Genomic DNA, 20,397 nt, shown 5'->3' on the forward strand with positions numbered 1-20,397 from the left:
TATGGGTTAGATAAGGTGGAAAATAAAATAATGTGAGGCAGCATCCATCATCAAACCATGCAATAACCTTTAAACCTATAAGCAATATAACTGTCACCCATTACCTCGTCTGGTTTTCCCTAATTGTACAGCACTTTTCGTGCAAAATTGGCAACTGGAAACAAGGAGTCGCAAGGAGGTGAGAAATTAAGTGATCTATTAAGAGAGAGAGAGACAAGGCAACAGCCAAACAGGAAGGAAAAATGAAAAGTAACAAATTTAACAATTGTTTTTGAAAATATTTATGGATCAATATCTATTTATTTAAAAAGGAAGTAGAGAAAATGGCGCCGGGCAGTGAGAATAATTCCGTGTATTTTGAATGACACTTCTGCAGTCATCAGTCGAGCCGCTTGATGTAGCCACTTCTCTGCTGTGCTTATGCGGATGTTTTGCTAACCTTCCGCAGTGGGCGCAGTGTGTCTAAAACCGTCGCGTCTTGCGCTGTGCACGGTTGTACGGGACTGGAGGCTACGCATCGTTACGCAAGTTCCCAAATAACAATATGAGTCAGTTTGGGCACTTAACTTTTGCGGGTTTACGCGTCTTTATGGCGAATGGTGGGCGTTATTCACATTTGTACTAGTAAAGGTAACCCCCCTCATTTGCATAAAAGAGTTACCTTGGGTTACCCCCCTCCCCCCCCCCCCTAGAAAGAAAGTCCTGGGTACGTGCCTGACAGTGTAACATGGCATTGGACCTGAAACGGGAACTTTCTCCAAAGCATCCTTGAACCATGTCAGCACTGTTGTGTCTGCATCCTGAAAGTATTGTGCAGTTGGCTCCTTTACGGGGCTAGCTGCGGTTCTTGCTGAAGCTTTATAATTGTTTTTTTCTTCGTGATTGTTGTGTTCGTCAGTGGTAACTGTCCATGCGCTTTGTCACACATGCTTGCTCTTTTGGGCATTTAGTATTTCATGAATTTTGGTTTTCTTACTGAAAGAAAATTGCCTATGATCTGTTTCACTAAAGCACAAGGCTAATTTGCTGCAGCAGGAATTCTGGCAGGCACTGTACACTTCGGACAAAATGGTTACCGTACTTACACGATTGTAAGTTGACTCCCCCCCCTCCCCATATCGCGTGACAGGAGAAAAAAAAGAGAGCATACCCGAGGGCGCATTCGATAACGAAAATTTATTAGTAGCTGGCATGGTCACTGGACTACTTGTCTTCACTAGTGCTGTCATCGTTGCTGCGGTCCCACAGTGCGTCATGGTCCAGCGAAATTTCACATTTGGCAAACGACCGCACCACGACATCTTGTGGAACAGCAGCCCACGCCGAATGCACCCAACCACACGCAGCCGTCAGGGAGGCTCTTTTGACAGGTCCGGTTGGCGTAATTTCGCGGTATTCTGCCGCGAGCCACTCGCACTCACAGCGGAGCAGGTCCTTAAAAGGCGAAGATCCGGGCTTGTTTCATGACCATGTCGCACTTACTGGCAGGGACCGATCACGCATTTCAGCGACGTACACCGCAAGCTTAGCCTACAGCTCCGGAAAGCGTCCAGACTTCGGCACGTGGGAAATTCCTCACTTGCCTTCACAGGTGAAAATTTCGCTTCGCTGCAGTCGCCACTCTCCCACCACCCGTTCAGAAACGGAAATTGTGGCCCGCTGCGCAGTGATTTGTTTCTTCGACCTAAAGGATGGCAGCCCTCTTGAACGCTGCTGTGAACGAGTGCCGAACTTGTGGGCCTTTAGCACTCATGACGACTGGGGAAGCATAGAAGTAGCACGTAGCCGGCATTCATGTGGAATGTGTCAAAAAGTTGGTCAAACCAATGCCAATGCCTTTAAACAGAGAAAGAGAAACCCGCGAACGGTGTCTGCTCTTCCATGAACTACCGATACTCCCCGCAAGCGCCGCCGTTCTAAGGGTGCCGCCGGAAATGGGAACAGCGGCGCTTCCATCAACTATCGACACCCCCCCCCCCCCCCCCCATGAGTGTTGCATGCACTGTAAGACTCTCAAAAATGTTGAAAAACCCTTCCGAAAAGCGAAAAAACATGCGAGATAGCGAAAAGATACGGGTAGGGCCATAGAGCAAACATAAAATTGTAACTACGTTGTAGCTCCCATTGGTCTTGCTTTTTTGGCGGGCCATCTTTTGGTTTCGATTGTAAGTCGACCCCCCAACTTCAGACTTTCAAATTTTTAAAAAGTGGTCGACTTACAATCTTGTAAATACGGTAGTAATCACAGTGCCCTTGTTCTGCAGGCTTTGTTATTATGATTGTGCAAAGGCTGGTTATAGGTCTTTGCACAAGCATACTGCAGTCAGGAACTAAATTAAACATTTGTACATGTCAGTGCTGAGCCGGTACTACATACATCTCTTGTGCATTCTACGAGTAGCTTACAGTGACTAACGGTATTTTTTTCTGTGTTTGCAGGCTGCTGCTGTTGTGCCAGTCAAGCCTGATAGTACACCCTGTTCTGAATGAGCCTGCTGCAGGAGCTGGTGGCAGCAAAGCAGGCGAAGGCCAGATCACCTCAGTAGTCTTGCAAAGCCTGCGAGGACCTGGTGCCGTTTTTTTCTCCTGCCTGTTATCTGTTCTGCGTGTGCTGTTGAATATGACACACGAGAGCCGTGAGTACACTGCACATGCTACCCTTGTCTTTCTCTTTATGGTGGCTTTCTAAAGCCATCATTGCTCCTGGAAGTGTGGTGCTTTCTTTTGTGTTCATGTATGTTAATGCCGACACAGTCTGACCTCGATATGACAAATACTGGTGTAACAAAGTAAACCTAAAATTTGGTTGGTCACGTTCTTATTTTATGAGCACAATTGCTGACGAATAATTTGGACACAGTGGGGACTGCATAAAAGTTCAAATAATTGTGAGTTTGAAATATCAAATTTGCCAGAGTGTGAGAAACACTAGTAGCCCCTCAAAAAAAATTCAGAAGCATTGCTGTGCGCAGATATGCTTGCATGCTCCTTGGTCACCCTGTATTTTAACTTTTGTCACGCTGTCACTACAGATAGACGAAAGGATGGTTGATGCGTGCACCAAATCTCAATTCCCCAGAGGTCGACTGCACTCCGATAGCTGTATGATCACAGGTTTCTTCACAACAGTCACAGTCCAGCACTTCTCTTGCTTCATTGTTGCCCTCCTTGGTGCAGATACTGAGGGTGGAGTTCGTGCCAATTGAAGCTACTTCATGATTCTGAGTGACGTAAATTCGTAGCAGCAGCCAAAGAAGTTGCCCAAAACTGTATTGATATTTAATGCACAAAGTAACTAACGCTGCGTACTACATAAAATGCTAAACTCTATGTGCATGAAACGCATGACAAATCTCAAGTGCAGCCTTTACAACTTGGTGGCCTGGCTTGGCAGCCTGGCTTGTTGTTTGTCCCATGGTTTTGGGCATGTTGTGCGTGCTGGATCAGCTGGGCTTCACTACTTTTTGATTTTAGGAGGTGCCAGTGACAAAAACATAGCTCTTTTGGCAGCTGAATTAGCATGCAGTCGTGCAGACAGAGTCCGAATTATTGAATGGTGCGCTGTAAGGCATCCTAAATTTTGGTTGCCCTTATACATTATGTTTATGGGCTGAGTGGTGGGGCTGTGAATAAACTGTCTTAGTAATTGAGCATGTACGAATTATCGGTCGGGGACAATGTCCTCCTGCTGCAAATGAACCAAAAATGCAGGATCTGACATTTATCAGTTACAGTGATGATCTTATTTTTAATGAAGCTGAAAATACAGGGGGTTTTTCTTTGTGGTTGCACCAAATTTTTTTAGTACTATATTGTGAGAGCCTTTTGGGCATGGGGACGTGATGCTGCCGCAAGGGTCGATGAGAAGGAGAGTGGCAGAAGGAGGCAACGGACAGTAGCGAGTCAGTGGAAATTGTGCGTGTTGTGTTGTGTGTGTAGATAGAGATGTGGGAGCGTGATTGTCGAACGGTGGAACTGAAATGACTGGACTTGGGGACACTGTGTGGTGACAAATGGTGAGTTGAGATAAGTGAATCTAATAGAATAAATCAGTGTGTTCACTTAACTAAGTTGCATTAATTAACTTTAAAAAAAATTAAATAAACAGTCCCTTGCGATAGCCACATGAACAAATATTCCACATTCAAAGTGAAACTTGGAGAAAGAGCGCTTGTAATGTTGACCTCACTGCCGCTTGCCTTTCATCGTGTTGCCACTGTTACCAATGGCATGACCCCATGTGTTGGTCTTTCTGCCTCCCGGCCTGCCTGCTTTCTTTTTTATCAGCTTTTTTCCTTTTTCTTTTTCCAGTGGCAAGCAGTTTAGAGCTTTAATGCTAGTAGTGTTAATGCTTACGGAAACCTTGATGCTGCATAGAAAGGATGCATGAGGGGATGATTGTGAAGGTTTAGCGCATCACTGGCATCACAACAGTGCGCTGCCACTGAAAGAAAGAAGATAGTAATGACGATTTTCAAGGCACCTCCTCACAACGCCATACCAGTAGTGCCAGTGCCAGCGGGATTAAATGTGGAGTCATGAGATCGGGACGTCATAGGCACTTTTTTTTTCTATTAAGTTTCGTTTTCATTGGGCTTTTGAATGTGAAATATTTTTTCGCATAGGTGTTACAGGAACTTGTGTAAGGAAAGTTTTATCGCTAATTAGCTAATTTGTTTTGGTCAACTAAGATCAATAATTTAAAAAATAATTAATGTAACTTTGTTAATTATGCAGGTAACTGCGTGAGTTAATTTTGGTGCAGCTTGTGGCCCACACTGGGACAACGCTATCGGGAAAAGCGCCGGCAGCGGGAGCGAATGCTTCATCTGCCTCTCGCTTCAGTGGGTTACCGAAACTCGAGATTGCGCAACCTCCAATACTAAATGCGCGGTAAGACAGCTTACATTGTGCCACGCCATCTCGGTGCACCCACTCTTTACACACGTGGCAGATTACCTCTAAAGCAGGGTGCGCGGCTGCGTATGCGCTCAGCCATGCGTAATTACGGCCAAGACGCGCCCCAGAAATCAAGGCGCACACCAACTTACCCCCACTTTGCCCCCTCGTGCGCACTTGATCGAGTTACCACGAGCGAGCTCCCTTCCCCCTCTCTCCCTTTGCTCGCAAGGGAAGGCGGCACTCTTTAAGCCACCATCTTTCTTGTCTCACCCTCGCACACGTTCACTCGCACCTAAAGCACACGGTGCGTGGGGCGCGATAGGATTTTTTAAGGCGTAAGCCTTTAGTGGCGCATGAGTGTTCGGGCTCAATCCGTGGTTGACGCAGGAAAGCAGTGATCACCAGCGAAGGGAGCAAGGAGAGGAGGTGCCATGCCAGTAGCGCTGTGCGAGTGAGTGCATGGGAGAACGCGGACATGCGCATGAGAGAGCGCGGACATGCGCGTAGGGGTGCACGCACATCGGCCACAAACCTTGCAGCCAAATGGCTGTGATTGCATCCTATGCTTGCGGCCACGGCGGCGTCCGTTCGCGGAACAGTTCAGACAACAGCTACAGAGGCATTCATAGATAGGCTTTCGCCTATCGCAGTTTAGCTCAGCAAAGTGCCCATACATTATTATCGCACTTTATATGGAACGCGATGCAGCTCCACTTTGGCCGCTCAGCGCGCAATTTGAGAGGTGCATGTGCAAGCAGCCGCTTATAATTCAATCATCTGACCATCTGCATCGGTGTAAGTTTCCATTCATTGTCTCAGCATTCCTTTGCGGAGGCCTGGAAATTTCGTTTTGCAGTGAAACCTCGTTAAACCATAGTTGGCCGGAGCTTGGAAAAAGTATGTACTAAACTGTAGTACTGCTTAACCAAAATAGCATGAGACCACCCACTTACCTGTCAAAAACGGAACTCAAAGAGAGTGCGATGAAAGGGAAAAAACATGCAGTACAGTGGCCGACCGTTTATTCGGACCTCACGGGGACTGCGGAAATGTCCGAATAAACAGGTGTCCGAAAAAGCAGATTAAGAAAAAAAAAATGAAATCCTTTATTTCCACGCGCTTATTCGGGTTTGGCAGTAGGTTTGAATAAATCGTGAATGCGCCGTTGCACGCTGTTTCGTTTACGCGCAGTCAGATAAGCCTGAATCTCGGAGAGGGTCGTAAGGTCACTATAGGTGGCTGAAAGCACAGTCACTGTTTGTGCAAGCTCCGCATGCGACGGCAGCGTAGCACATTGTGCGTCATCTTCCGACTCGGAGTCATCGTCCGGCGGTGCAGCAGAAACCTCACGAATGATCTCGCCGTCGTCGAGTTCTGTGCATGTCAGTACAGCAGTGTCAGCACCTGTGAAACTGTCAAATGAGGCGGTGTCCGGAATTGCAATGCAACCACTGCGCAGGTCTCGGCAGAACATTTTCCGCGTCAGTAGGGAGCACATCGGAAGGCGACAAATCTTAGGCCTCCCGGCACCCGCTTGCCGGCACCCGCTTGCCGGCATCCCCCAGCGAAGTCTGCGCGGGCACTGTCGGCGTCATTAGACACTTGACGCAATGTTTCCGTACGCCGCGTTGGATCACCGAAACCTCGACACAGCACACAAAGCAAACACCACCGTGCCGACACCAGTCGCACAAACGAAAAACGTAGCCTGCTCGCAGCGTCGTGCGCGAAGAAACAAATCAGCTGCTGGATTGTCTTGACATGGCTTACTAAGCTGAAACTGGAGCTCCTGTAAAGCCACTCTATCGAACCAGGCAGAAACGATGATGATGAGCGGGAATTTACAGTAGCGCCACTTCGTGGGGCAGCAAGGAGGCTCAGTTGAAAACAAAAATGGTGTTCAGCAAGTTGAACTATGCGCCGGTCATAGTCGGTGCATGATGCTCTCGATCGAGTTGGCTCAAGGAGTGTCCGAAAAATCAGACGAGAGGTTGCAACGTGTCCGATCTTTCGGCAGTTGTTATACATTATGGTCTATGGGGGGAATGGCGGTGCCGCGAAGCTGACCGAATAATCGGGCACGTCCGAATTTTTGGACTACGGAAAATCGCTCGGCGACTGTATTTATTCACTTTGCGTGACAAAAGTTTGTTGTCTTCATTTGATGCTGCAGCGGCCTAGCAGCGATGACAGCAGCCTCAAGGTTACTGAAGCTGCGAGCCAGCTTTTCAGCCAGTCATCTCTTCTCGGCAAACACTCGCATGGCAGATTCCTCGTTGCTGTTGCATACCGTATTTACACGATTGTAAGTCAACCCCACCATATCGCGCGTGACAGGGGAAAAAAAAAAAAGCATACCCAAGGGCGCATTCGATAGCGAAAATTTCGTCTTTATTTTCGCCATCTTCACTAGTGCTGCCATCATCATCGCTGCTACAGTCCCATAGCGCATCGTCGTCCAGCGAAATTCCACATTTGGCAAACGACCGCACTGCGACATCTTGTGGAACAGCAGCCCACGCCGAATGCACCCAACCACACGCAGCCGTCAGGGAGGCTCTTTTGACAGGTCCGGTTGGCGTAATTTCGCGGTATTCTGCCGCGAGCCACTCGCACTCACAGCGGAGCAGGACCTTAAAAGGCGAAGATCCGGGCTTGTTTCATGACCATGTCACACTTACTGGCAGGGACCGATCATGCATATTAGCGACATGTGCCGCAAGCTTGGCCTACAGCTCTGGAAAGCGTCCAGACTTCGGCCCGTGGGAAATTTTTCACTTGCCGTCACAGGTGAAAATTTTGCTTCGCTGCAGTCGCCACTCTCGCACCACCCGTTTAGAAACATCGAACTTGCGGCCCCCTGCGCAGTGATTTGTTTCTTCGGCGTAAAGGATGGCAGCTCTCTTGAACGCTGCTGTGAACGAGCGCCGAATGTTTAGCAGGCCTGTTGCACTCGTGACGACTGGGGAAGCATGGGAGTAGCACGTAGCCGGCAGTCATGCCGGCAGTCAAGTCTAACGCATCAAACCAATGCCTTTGGTCAGACTAAGAGCTACAGGCAAAGAGAAACACGTGAGCAGTGTCTGCTCTTCCAAGAACTACTGATACTCCCCGCAAACGCCGCCATTCTGAGGGTGCCACCGTGAATGGAACAGCGATGCTTCCATGAACTATCAACACCCTCCTATGAGTGTTGTGTTCACTGTAAAACTCTCAAAAATGGTGAAAAACCCTACTGAAAAGCGAAGAAATATGCGGGATAGCAAAAAGCTACGGGCAGAGCCATAGAGCAGACATAAAATTGTAACTATGTTGTGGCTCCCATTGGTCTCACTTTGTTGGCGGTGCCATGTTATGGTTTCGACTGTATGTCGAGCCCCCCCCCCGCGCACTTCAGATTTTCAAATTTAACAAAATAGGTCGACTTACAATCGTGTCAGTACGGTATTCTTCGTGCATGGGTGTGGTAGTGCTGCAGAAGTCGCGAGGCGCCTTTTTCATTGTGGGGCACTGTTCTCGTCACGACAATTGCATTCATGAGGCTGACATAATGTGCAGCTTGTACCAATATCGGGCCTGAATCACCTGTGCTGTCGCTTTCCGTGTCGTCCTCATCACTGTCGTTAGGCGACACTTCGGCAACAGAGTTAACGATGGTGAAAAGTCGAACCTCGTAGCCGTCATCTTTTCGCGGTTGCAACAGTGCTTCCGAGCAACTTCTTCGCATTCCAAATGCCACACACCGTAGTCAACGGTAGATTGCTGTCACATGCCAGCGCCGACTTCTTCGTGCCACGTTCGATAGCATGAACGATGTCCAATTTTTCTTCTATGCTGAGCACCCGGTGTTTTTTATCCGAGCTTCGGCATGTTGCGAGTCCTTGCTTGCACAACACCAAAATGATGTTGCTGTTGACATGGCTTCACGTGCAAATGCACAGGGCACTTGGAGGCCGTTGTTCCAATCTCTGAGGCTCGTTGTTCTGACAGGCGACACACCACCGTGATTGCGCGATGAAAAGCAGAAACACTACGTGGTAACCGATACGTACGCAATAAGCTGGTCCGGTTGATGTGGATAGAGAACCCATTATGTTCATTGGTCGCGGAGTTGGGGATTTTACTTTACTTTTAAAACGAAACTACTGTTTAAGCGGGTACGGTTTAACGAGGTTTTACTGTATAAGTTTTTCCTGACTTACAATGTGCTGATGAGCCTTCATTTGTTGTGAGCATAAAAGTGGCGCTGCCTTCACCTTCATTTTCGTTGAGTTGGCTTGGCTCGTCTATCAACAGAACGACGGTGGGGGGGCCAGCCAGCCATAATGTGGGAATGTGCTTGGGGAAAAATGCGGTACAAATATAAGAAATATCTGTACAACAACGCGAACTTATTGAAAAGGTCCAAATGTAGGTGGTTGACCGTAAACTGTAAAACTGTTGACCGTTGACTTACCGCAAAAACCGGACTATAGGTCGGACCGGAATGTAGGTCGATCCCCCAGCTAACGAATTCTAAGAATGAAAAAAATCTTTTTCAATGGCAAAAGTACCGAAAGACACCCTTACCTTGAAACAAATGCAAATCAGCCGGATGCACAATGGTGACAGTCTTTATTTAAACGCTGCTCGCATGTGCACCCGGCCAAGTTAACAGTATCGCGCGAGCATCGACCCGCGTGCCTGTCAGCACCTTATTAACGGCGCTGAGCAGCGAAACAAACGAGATATACACATGTGTACACATGCGCTTACTTTCGCTATTTCGCCGCTCTGTGCCGTGATGATAAGGTGCTGACAAACACGCGGGTTGATGGTTGCGTGATACTCTTAAAATTTGGCTGGGTGTACAGTACACAGAAGGGCACGAAGTGCGCAAGCGCTACTCTGAATCAGAGCAACGCCCTTGAACAGAGTCGTCCGAACTAGAGTCAGATGACGAGTGCTTCTCGCTGCCCAGTCCAGCAGCCCGCGCGATCTCTACCGCTTTCAAACGGATGTTTTCGGCAGTCACAGGCAGCGATCTTACAGGCAGCTCCCGGACGAACTCCGCAACCTTGTCTTCCAGTTCTGCAGTGCGTGCTGTGATCCGCCCATGAATTGACGTTTTCTTTTGGTTGCTACAAGTTGTGATACGTTGCTTTTGCCTCCGCCACTACCGAATGCTCTTTTCGGATTCTCCAAGTTCGCGCTGTGCCGCCAGGTTGCCGTGGGCTTCCGTGCACTCAATCGCCTTTTTCTTGAAGGCGACGGTGAATTGATGTTGGCTTCCGCTCATTTTGAAACAAAATGTAAAAACGCAGCCTTTAACCAATATAACTTTGTGACAATGGAAACGCAAAATACTGGTGCCACAATGTCGCCACGCCGCGCTGCTTCTGATGGCGATGGCGAAGGCGGCTGTTTACTTCATCCGCCCATTGTTGCAATACTTCCGTAGTTTTTCCGCCAATGTCCAGTTTATAAGACGAGGGTTGACTTTTCGCGATGGTTTTTTTTAAAAAAGTTCAACCTGGGGGGTATTCCGGTTTTTACGGTACTCCTTTGAAAGCAGAACAATGGGCGGCTTTCACAATTTGCAAGGCAGGCTACTGACATCGCTCTCACTTCTCAGCATTGCTGGAAGAGGGACTGTACTTTTTTAGAGGCTGCTCAGATCGAAAAATTCTGCTTACTAAATATCTATGCATTTGTGGAAGTAACCGCTGCAGATGTAAATACTACCGAGGGTAAGCTTTGCATTGCGCCATAAAAAGCTAGGTCCTTAAATATTGGTTGTCAGTCCCTTTAAAACAATTTTCAATCACAGCCGGACACGTCGCTACTCATGAGGCGGCCAGCATCTCGTGCACCATGAACAAGTCCACGTTAGTACAGCAGCACATTCAGCAGCAGACGCTGAATCAACCTCTCTTTGTAGTTGCATCTGACGCTGTGAATGCCGCCTTGGTCAAGCGGCTGCAGCACGGAAGTGCAATTTGGTGGGGGGGAAAAAAAAACACGCGTTTCCAAGCTCCACCTCATCAACCATTTCTGAGCGCGCCCAAAATTGAGGCCTTGTTTTTCACATTTGTAGACAACAAGCTTCACATAGTTCTGATTTCGTCAACAATCTTCATCTTCTTCCTGCCCTTTTCAACCAGGGCAATAATTGTAGCCTTATCTTGCAGCGTCAAAAACTTTCCACTTTTTTGACTGGAAGCAGCATCTTGGCAGGCTGGCAAAGCAGACGGTCTGATTGCCTCACACGCACAGCTGACCCACCCTAGTACCAACCACGCACACCGACCGCACTGCGCACACATGATCTTGTGTGCAGTACACAAAGCACAAAGCCCATCAAAAGTGTCATTGGCATCTTCATGTGTGGACGTGGACTTGGCTTATCAGCAATTATGGATCAGGATGCTATATACAGGCGGTTCCGCTCCGCATTAGCCTGTGCCATGATGGCCCACAGGATATAAATGTGCCCACTGTGAGGTTGCCTCTGCTTTATTTTGTATTCCTTTTCTTTCTTTTTTTAAAATTTATATTACATTTCCAGTCTGGACACAGTGCAGTACTCACCTGTTGCAAAGGATCATCGTCATCACTGTTGCCTGTTGCCAGGTGCAACTGTTATACTGGTGGCTTTTTTTTTTTTTTTTCGTGGCCGGTGGCCGCCACGCAAGTGTACTGTGGTGGTAGCTTATGCAATTTAATGGTACAACCAGTGCGTTTGAGCAGTTTTTGGACACTTAGTGTTACGTGAGTAGGTAATATGCAGATTGCCATTTCAGCAAATTTCGTTAATGCGAGACTGCTGTCAAAAAGTTTCGTTGCTGCGAGAATTTCGTTGCCTCAGGATTTTCTTATCGCGGGTGTCAACTGTACAATACCTCGTTGAAATAAAGCATGGCCAACTAAATTTTATATTTGCTTCATTATATCTGTGTTCGTAATATCAAGGTTTGATTATTGTATTTACACGATTGTAAGTCGACTCGAATGTAAGTCGACCCCCCCATATCGCTTGACCGGCAAAAAAAAAACCCGAAGGCGCATTCGATAACGAAAATTTATTAGTAGCTGACATGGTCACTGGACTACTCGTCTTCACTAGTGCTGCCATCGTCATCGTTGTTGCGGTCCCACGGCGCGTCGTGGTCCAGCGAAATTTCAAATTTGGCAAACGACCGTACCAGGACATCTTGCAGAACAGCAGCCCACGCCAAATGCACCCAACCACACGCAGCCGTCAGGGAGGCTCTTTTGACAGGTCCGGTTGGCGTAATTTCGCAGTCTTCTGCCGCCAGCCACTCGTACTCACGGCGGAGCAGAACCTTAAAATTAAGGCGAAGGTCCGGGCCTGTTTCATGACCACGTCACACTTCACTGGCAGGGACCGATCACGCATTTCAGCGACGCTGCCGCAAGCTTAGCCTACAGCTCCGGAAAGCGTCCAGACTTCGGCATGTGGGAAATTTCTCGCTTGCCGCCACAGGGTGAAAATTTCGCTTCACTGCAGTCGCCACTCTCGCACCACCCGTTTAGAAACATCGAAATTGCAGCCCGCAGCGCAGTGATTTCTTTCTTCGGCGTAAAGGATGGCAGCCCTCTTGAACGCTGCTGTGAACGAGTGCCGAAAGATTAGTGGGCCTGCAGCACTCATGACGACTGGGGAAGCATAGAAGTAGCACATAGCCGGCAGTCAAGTGGAGCGCGTCAAAAAGTTGGTCAAACCAATGCCAATGCCTTTAAACAGAGAAAGAGAAACCCGCGAACGGTGTCTGCTCTTCCATGAACGACCGATACTCCCCGCAAGCGCCGCCGTTCTAATGGTGCCGCCGGAAATGGGAACAGCGGCGCTTCCATCAACTATCGACACCCCCCATGAGTGTTGCATGCACTGTAAGACACTCAAAAATGTTGAAAAACCCTTCCGAAAAGGAAACACGCGGGATAGCGAAAAGATACGGGTAGGACCATAGAGCAAACATAAAATTGTAACTACGTCGAAGCTCTCGTTGGTATCTCTTTTTTCTTGGCGGGGCCATGTTTTGGTTTCGATTGTAAGTCGACCCCTCAACTTCAGACTTTCAAATTTTAAAAAAGTGGTCGACTTACAATCGTGTAAATACGGTATTTATTTCTAATGCCCTATTTATGCTTTTAATAAAGCATTCTTCATAATGGGCAGTGCAATGACAGAAACTTGCTAACATTCTCAATACTTGGATGTGATCATTGCTTTATATTAAATGTAATCGTGAAAAAGACTGTTCATTATTTGCAAAGTATTTCATATTCAATTTGATTCACTTCTGGCACTATTTGACTATTGTTCATGGTCAATTCCACTTTTGTCAAAAATTATTTGCATACCCCTAATCTCACCGAACTAACAGATTTGTGTCCGCATTAAAGCTCATTAAACCGCGCATTGAAAGAGAATAGCTGTTGTTATGGTTATTTTTTAATACTTATCTCGTAGTTACTGTCAGTGCGCAGTAGCAAATTAAATGTGCATTTGGTACTACAGCTCAGGTGGCCAATAACAATCGTGAAAAATGAATTGAGTGAACTGCAGAGGCTCTTTATAGTCACTCTTGCTTTTATGGAAACTGCCTCATATGTTCTGAAGAGCTTACTAATGCAAAACTATCTTTTTCGAAAAGCCTTTCAAAACTTTTTATTATAGTCGTTGGGGAACCGAAAGAACCTCATGGAACTGATGATGATCATTATTTATTGGCATCCACTTTGAAATGGGGCGGTGACTAATAGTCTTGAATGAAAAACTATTGTGACTTTAATTTACACACAGCTGCACAAGACGTATTACACAGTGCCGTGATCCTATATAATATTTCCGGAATCTTCCGTTTCTTGCCACCTCGAAAACTAAAAAAAGGTTGCAATATTGTTGGTGTTGGTAGGGGGCAGACATTGCCTGTAGTGCCAACTCTCATCACCAAAGCAAAGTACGAGCTATGATCGGAGATAATAGTGACAGATACTGGCAACTTATTTTCATCTTTTAGACATGCATGCTGAAACTCAACAGAAAGGAATAAAAAGTGCAAGAAAAAAGACGGGATGTATAAATTATATTTTATTTTTATAACTTGTGATTATAAAAAACAAGAACCACACATGTTTCATTCCTACATTAAATACCTTCTTAAATGCCATGACTGCATGGCAAACATGTACTGGCAAACATAGCGGAAGTGACATCACTTGTAGGTGGGACAATCAGCATCGCTGTAATGTTGGGCAAAGATGATTGTTACAGCATTCTCTACAAAATATGTATGCATAAAATGTCAGGTGGCTTGTTTGGGCCCCTTCAAGTGCTTTTTAGCTTTTGTGCGACTACGAACAAAGTGTTCTTTTAGTCCCATTATAGTATGTGGATAATTTTTTTCTTTCTAGCTTTCCGTCTTTCCTTCTAGTCCGCAGTTCTGAAATTTGTCCTTATATTATTATTTGATTTTGTGTAATATCTTGGATGTTATGGTAATTGTAGTCCCCACCCAGCAGATTTCCCCATCTATTTTCAGTGTTGGGCAGCAAAGTTGTTGGTAGCCAGCCAGGATTGCTCTCTGCCATTTTGCTCTGCATCTTACAAGCCCCTAAAGCAGTGCCAACGGAACAGCGTTTTGATCTTCTGGTTTTGGTGAGTATAAAACTCTTGCCTTGTCTTCTATGAGCACACGTAGGCATGTTTTTGCCTCTTTTAGTGGCATTCAGAGTCCAAAGTTGGAAAATTTGAATCTTTGGAAAGTGATACCTTATTACTGGAAACCTCATATTTAGAATCTTTGTTGATTCAAAATGTTAATTCACTATAAAATTGAATATGAAGCATCCAAGCTTCATTTTTAATAATTGCAGCTGCACAGCTAGTTTGCGTGCAGGAAAACATCTCCACAGCCTCCTGCGCTCTCTGCCCATTGTAAATACCTTTTTCTTCATCTGTTCCTCAAGATATTGTGCAATTCTTTTGTGTGTCGAAGAGTTGTATAACCCCCTCCTGTGTCTCATCACACATTGGTCATTGTCACCAATTTGTATTCACAGTATTGCACCAAAGCCTCATATCAGTCATTTAGTCCCAGGACTTCACACGAATAGAAGCGCTTTCCTGACACAGCTGCTACAATTGACGATAGTGCAGTTTCACATGGCCTTAGTCAATGTGAACTAGTGCGTAGCATTTGCTGAAACTTGTCAAATCTTGCACATTGTTGAAGTTCAGTTGTTATTTCAGACCTTGCATGATGTTGCTAGTAGAAGAGTTCCAAAGGAAATGTTTAACAATGCATAGAAAACTGCAGATCAAATTGATCAATCTTTATAGGCGCAGTAATGAAAGAGCTAAAAGAAGGAACTGTTTTGAAGTGGATCCAGCATTCTTGGGAAGGCCGTGACAACCTCGAGGACTGTGCAAGATCAGGACACCTCTTCACCTCACGCAAAAATGAAAACATAGATCCTGTATATTCTCTTGTGCTTAATGACCACCAAGTGACTGTTAAAATGATATCAGAAGCATTTGGTTTGACAAAGTGGTCTGTGCGCTGGATTTTGACTAAAAATGAGGAAAACAAGAAGGTTTGCACCAAGGTGATGCCAAAACTGCCAACTCCTGGGCAAAAGCTTTTATGAAAAGAATGTTGCATTGCATCAATATTTCTTTTTATGCCAGTTGGTTTATGTGTACGTGTCTCCCTTCTTGTGGTCGTCTGTTTGCGCTGTTACCGATATGTTTGAGTGTTGCATTAATTGGAAAACTTCAGACAAACAGCAATGAATTCTTGCAAAGGGTCGTCACCAGCTGCAAAACATTGATTTATGAATACAGTGGAACCCCGTTCGTACGTCTTTCACCGGACCAGGGAAAAAAAACGTAACAGCCGGGAAAATGCAACAGTGAGGAAAGCTCCGAAAATGAATTAAAAAAAGTGCAGCTTCAACTATAGACAATTTATTTCCACAGTGCGCTTAGGACCTAAAATAAGTCCAGAATGGTGGCTTGCCGCTTCTTTCGCTCGCTAGAAATCACCACACGTTTCTCAATAGCCTGGAAGGCTGCATTGCTGTCAGCGTCACTGTGAGGTGCGACGTACCTGCGGGGGAGGTCCAGAGCCGCGACGGCTTCTCCAAAGCTAGGATTTGGCAACTCCCCGGCATCATGCGGCTCATGCATCGCAGTCTGAGGCTTCACTCGCGGCCGAGTTCCCAACAATCTCGGCGATGCTCTGACACTCTGACGTCACGATGACAGCATTCACGGCGACGTATATAGTCGTCGTATGTGACCGCCATTTTGGCTTTTGGCGAGTTTTGGCCGGGCTTGGCCGGGCTTGGCTATGGAACTGGCTGCAAGAAGCCGCACGCCAGTTCCATGGCGGCCTCTCAAACTGGCGTGCGGCTTCTTGCAGCCAGTTCCATAGCCAAGCCCGGCCAAAACTCGTCAAAAACCAAAATGGCGGTTGGAGCGCGTTGCCTACTTTAGCCCAGGCGGGTTCGGGGGGCTAAGTTGCGACGTATCATGCGGGAATGTTTTCACAGCTACTACGTAACAGCGGGGTTCCTTATACATTGGATCCTATGGAAGCTATGCCGGGACCGGATGAAAACGACGTAGCAGCCGGGAAAACGCAGCAGTGAGGAACGTAACAGCGGGGTTCTACTGTACACGTAAACCTTGTCATAAGGAAATTGAAGGGGGAGCTGAAATTCATTATATTAATTATTGCCCTTTACTGTAGTATTGGAATTGTGGACATACAGTAGCGCCATCTTCTGGTAGCACGGCACGCTCCTTATAGTTTGGCTGCCGGCACTCAAACGAAGCACCGTGGGGTCACCGTCCAGTTCTGTGTTTTCAAAACAAGGGCAGTTGGTAACCGCAGTATGACTGGTCCTAGGCAAACTTCAAACACGAAACACTATACACATGATGTATTTTCAAAAAATAACATTCACGGCCACTGGGTGCGGTTGTTCCAATGTAGTCCGCCAAGGTGATTTTGTGTGAAAGAAACGATCAAATGTATTCATGTTGTAGCATTGTTGTCGCAAGCAGCAGTCATACAAATTCCCAACTCGTGGTTGCATGTGCACGTGTATTTTATCGTGCAATATTTCCATTTCGCTGCAAGCGGTGTGTGTCTTGTTGTGTGCCTCCGTCTTGTTTCTTCTTTTTTTACTTGGAATGGATTTTGCCAGATCGCCTGTGAAGGATCGCTTGTCAGTCTATTCAAGTGGATTACATGAAGAGGTGGACATTATGTGCATGAAAAACTGAAATGACCACGTAGCTAATTAAAGTGATCCACTAATAAACTGTAAATTATTCACTTAATATTGCAAATTTGAAATTGAAACGTAGGGAAGTCCTATTTGCCTAGTGGAAATCCTGAGGCTGTTGCATCACTTTCAAGGTATTCATCCCCATAATGCTCTTAATTATGCATTGGTATTACACTTTTAGTTCCCAACTCTTATTAAAGCTCTTGTGAACCTGTTAGCAGATATGCCAATATATTTCGTACCATATTTTGGAGATGCAGATGTCAGTATTGATGCTAGTCAGAGTCTTTAGCAGGCATTACTTTACAACTGCTCAATTTCAATACATCTTTCAACATATGACGAAGTGAACAATTAAAAAGACAAGCAAATCTTTTCAATTATAGCTTCCTGTAAATTGCGATGTTCTGTGGAAATAATGTCACCAGATAACCCACCTAAACAGGCCGAAAGCGCTTTCAAGGCGTTTTTTTTATTTTAAAGGTATTCTTTATAACCAAAAACATCTAAGAAAAATAAATAAATCCGTGTATGTTGCAAACGAGTCTGAATTTAAGGGGAGACGTGGCAATGAAAACATCTTTTTTTTTTTTATGGGTATGAAAATGAATTGATTAAATTTCACGTGCAGAAGGGATTTGTTATTCTGATCTCATAACTAAAATCAGTTTTGTGCTATCTATTATCAGAGTGTCTACCAACCGGGAAAACCGGGAGTTTTCAGGGATTTTTAATAGTGTGGAAATACTCAGGGAAAATGGGGAATTTGTGCTTCTATCAGGGAAAATTAGCTGTAATTCTATTGAAAGGGAACGAAAGTAGTGGTAATGCTGGCTTGAGTAACAGAGAGGTATTGTAACGAATAATCTTTGACGCCATGTCGTCAGCTTGAGCAGTTGCCAGTGTACAGTCAACAACCGACCTTTCGGACTCCCGATCATTCCGACTGCTTCACGGCACAACCACGTACCCGATAAAGCTTATGTATAAGGACATCTGAAATTTTGGAAGCAAGAACCCCTTGCTGTCCAATTTTCCTGTCTTTTTGCCGTGACTGCAGGTCCAAAACTGCATTAACGCCGCCACCTCACTGCCTTGAACCGGCGCTTTCGCACGCAGATCTGCTGACAGCCGTAGCCACCACTGCAGCAGCAACACTAGGCCTAGCTGCTTTGATGTTCCCTATTAAGCTTCTTCCCGTTTCGTGCCATGTTTTTTCATGGAAAGAATTTACCGCTGTCAGCAATGGCACCGACTCCGCCTTTATAATCTTTGCGATTGGCTTCGAAGCTCGGAAAGCACAGCGCGTTGCATAATGCTGGCTCTCGAAAGTCAGCTTCGCCTCAATACAGAAATGTTATGCGGTGAAGCATACACAAAAGTATTGCGGTGAAGCATAACAAGCGGGGGAAGAGGCAATTGCCACAGGAAACAGTATGTAATCCTTAATTCAAGACGCGTGCACCTGCCGTCTCCTGTCACAGTACGAGCACCGATATACCTAAAGTGCACTGGCAGGCGTTCAGAGCTTTTTCACATGTGCCTGCGGCGAGCTTAGCCCTTAATTCTTTCGGTACCACACCTATTCAAATCGATCACCGGTGATGATGCCTTATATCACTGATATCGACATGTTGTATCCATTTCTTATCCACTTGAGGCCATCCAGTAGTGAGTACAGGCACTGACTGCACTTTCAGAATCAGTTTAAATTTTCGCGCTCTGGCGATGTGATTTCTGATGGAGCTTCTTGCAAAGTAATGTGAGTTTGTTGTAGTGAAAAGAGGCATAGCCATCACCTTCTGCTGCACTCGAGAAAAAGCATACCTGTCACGATTACTCTGCACTAGCATAAAAATTTTGTAATCAAATGACTCCCAGCAAGTCAAGGGTTAAATTATATCGCCGGCTTTGCCGTCTGACAGTGCTGAGTGGTGATAATTAACCGAAAATGACGTCAGCTGTTCACCAGCAAGCTTTGGTTTGGAGTCCGAGTCGTTTTATTCCACCAAAGTGTATTTCTGAAGGTCTGTCGCATGTCCAACATGTGGAGCTGGCTTTTTCAACCAGTTTCCAAGAGTTTCCAAGAGCAAGGAGCGCTGCCGGTGTCACTGCGCAGTTGTTGTCCCGCGCGGCTGCACTCTCACTTCAGTTTAGTGATGAGGACTTGAGTTATGATTCCAATGATGACAACAAAGCTATGATGGCGATGGTGTTTTGAGTCAGCATGGGACATGTGCAGCTGTTCACTGGCGAGTTTCCTTTACAGCCTTGAGCGGCCTCCTTCCTTGTGTGCGCTTATCTTCCGATTTTTAACGACCTGAGAGCTCTACTGATTACCGTATTTACTCTCATAATAGGCGCACTCGCATAATAGGCGCACCCCCAGTTTGGTCGCGGAAAATCGGATTTTTTTATTTCCACGCATAATAGGCGCACCCCGAACTTGGCACTGTGATCAGTACCGCATTTACACGATTGCAAGCCGACGCCCTCCTGCCCCTCCATCTTTCTCGGGTGAAAAAAAAAACAAAAAACGCACGCTCATTCCACAACCCAAGCTTATCAACGCATTTGCTGGACTACTAGTCTCATTAGTGTTGCTGACGTCGCAGCTGCTGAGGGCCCACAGCACATACAACATCGCCTTCCCCGAACCGCCCCCCTCCCTGAACCGCCGCGAAGCCAGCGAGCACGACGACTTAACGCGCCCGTAGAAACAAAAAAAGACAAAAAATGCATCAACGAGTGAAAAATAGTTCTTCAGATCGACTATCGATAACACCCCCCTCCCCTCCAAACCGCCGTGCGGATGTAAGCTTTTCGCTACGTTCGCTACCTTCGCTTGGAAAGCTGGGCGACTCTCGGAGGCCGGGCGACTCGACACAAGCGACAGTGCCATCGCCATCAATGCTCTACACAGGCTGACAAAGGCAAAGAAAAGACAAAACGCCACATCTCGCCATTTTGCAAGCGCTGTGCAGTTCGTGTGGTCGCGTGTTCCGCCATGGGCAAGTACGGCAGCTACACGGCTGCATTCAAACTGAAAGCTGTGCAGTATGCACTCGAGCATGGAAACCGTGCTGCAAGCAGGCATTTCAGTGTCGGTGAAACAAGCATTCGCTACTGGCGAGGTCAGCAAGAAAAACTTCAGGCCACAAAGAAGTCGCGACGGGCCTTCCGCGGTGC

At 46.4% G+C, this 20,397-nt stretch overlaps 1 protein-coding gene across 1 annotated transcript in view; it reads left to right on the forward strand.

Annotated features, from left to right (window-relative positions):
- Positions 1-20,397, forward strand: part of wapl (cohesin release factor wings apart-like) — a 146,836-nt gene that overhangs the window by 69,923 nt on the left and 56,516 nt on the right. The window contains exons 12-13 of the mRNA XM_075690464.1: positions 2,440-2,636; positions 14,451-14,566. Coding sequence (XP_075546579.1) covers positions 2,440-2,636; positions 14,451-14,566 — 313 coding nt within the window. The remainder of the gene's footprint in view (positions 1-2,439; positions 2,637-14,450; positions 14,567-20,397) is intronic.

Source organism: Dermacentor variabilis, chromosome 1, assembly GCF_050947875.1.
Source record: "Dermacentor variabilis isolate Ectoservices chromosome 1, ASM5094787v1, whole genome shotgun sequence".
Classification (NCBI taxonomy): Eukaryota; Metazoa; Arthropoda; class Arachnida; order Ixodida; family Ixodidae; genus Dermacentor; species Dermacentor variabilis.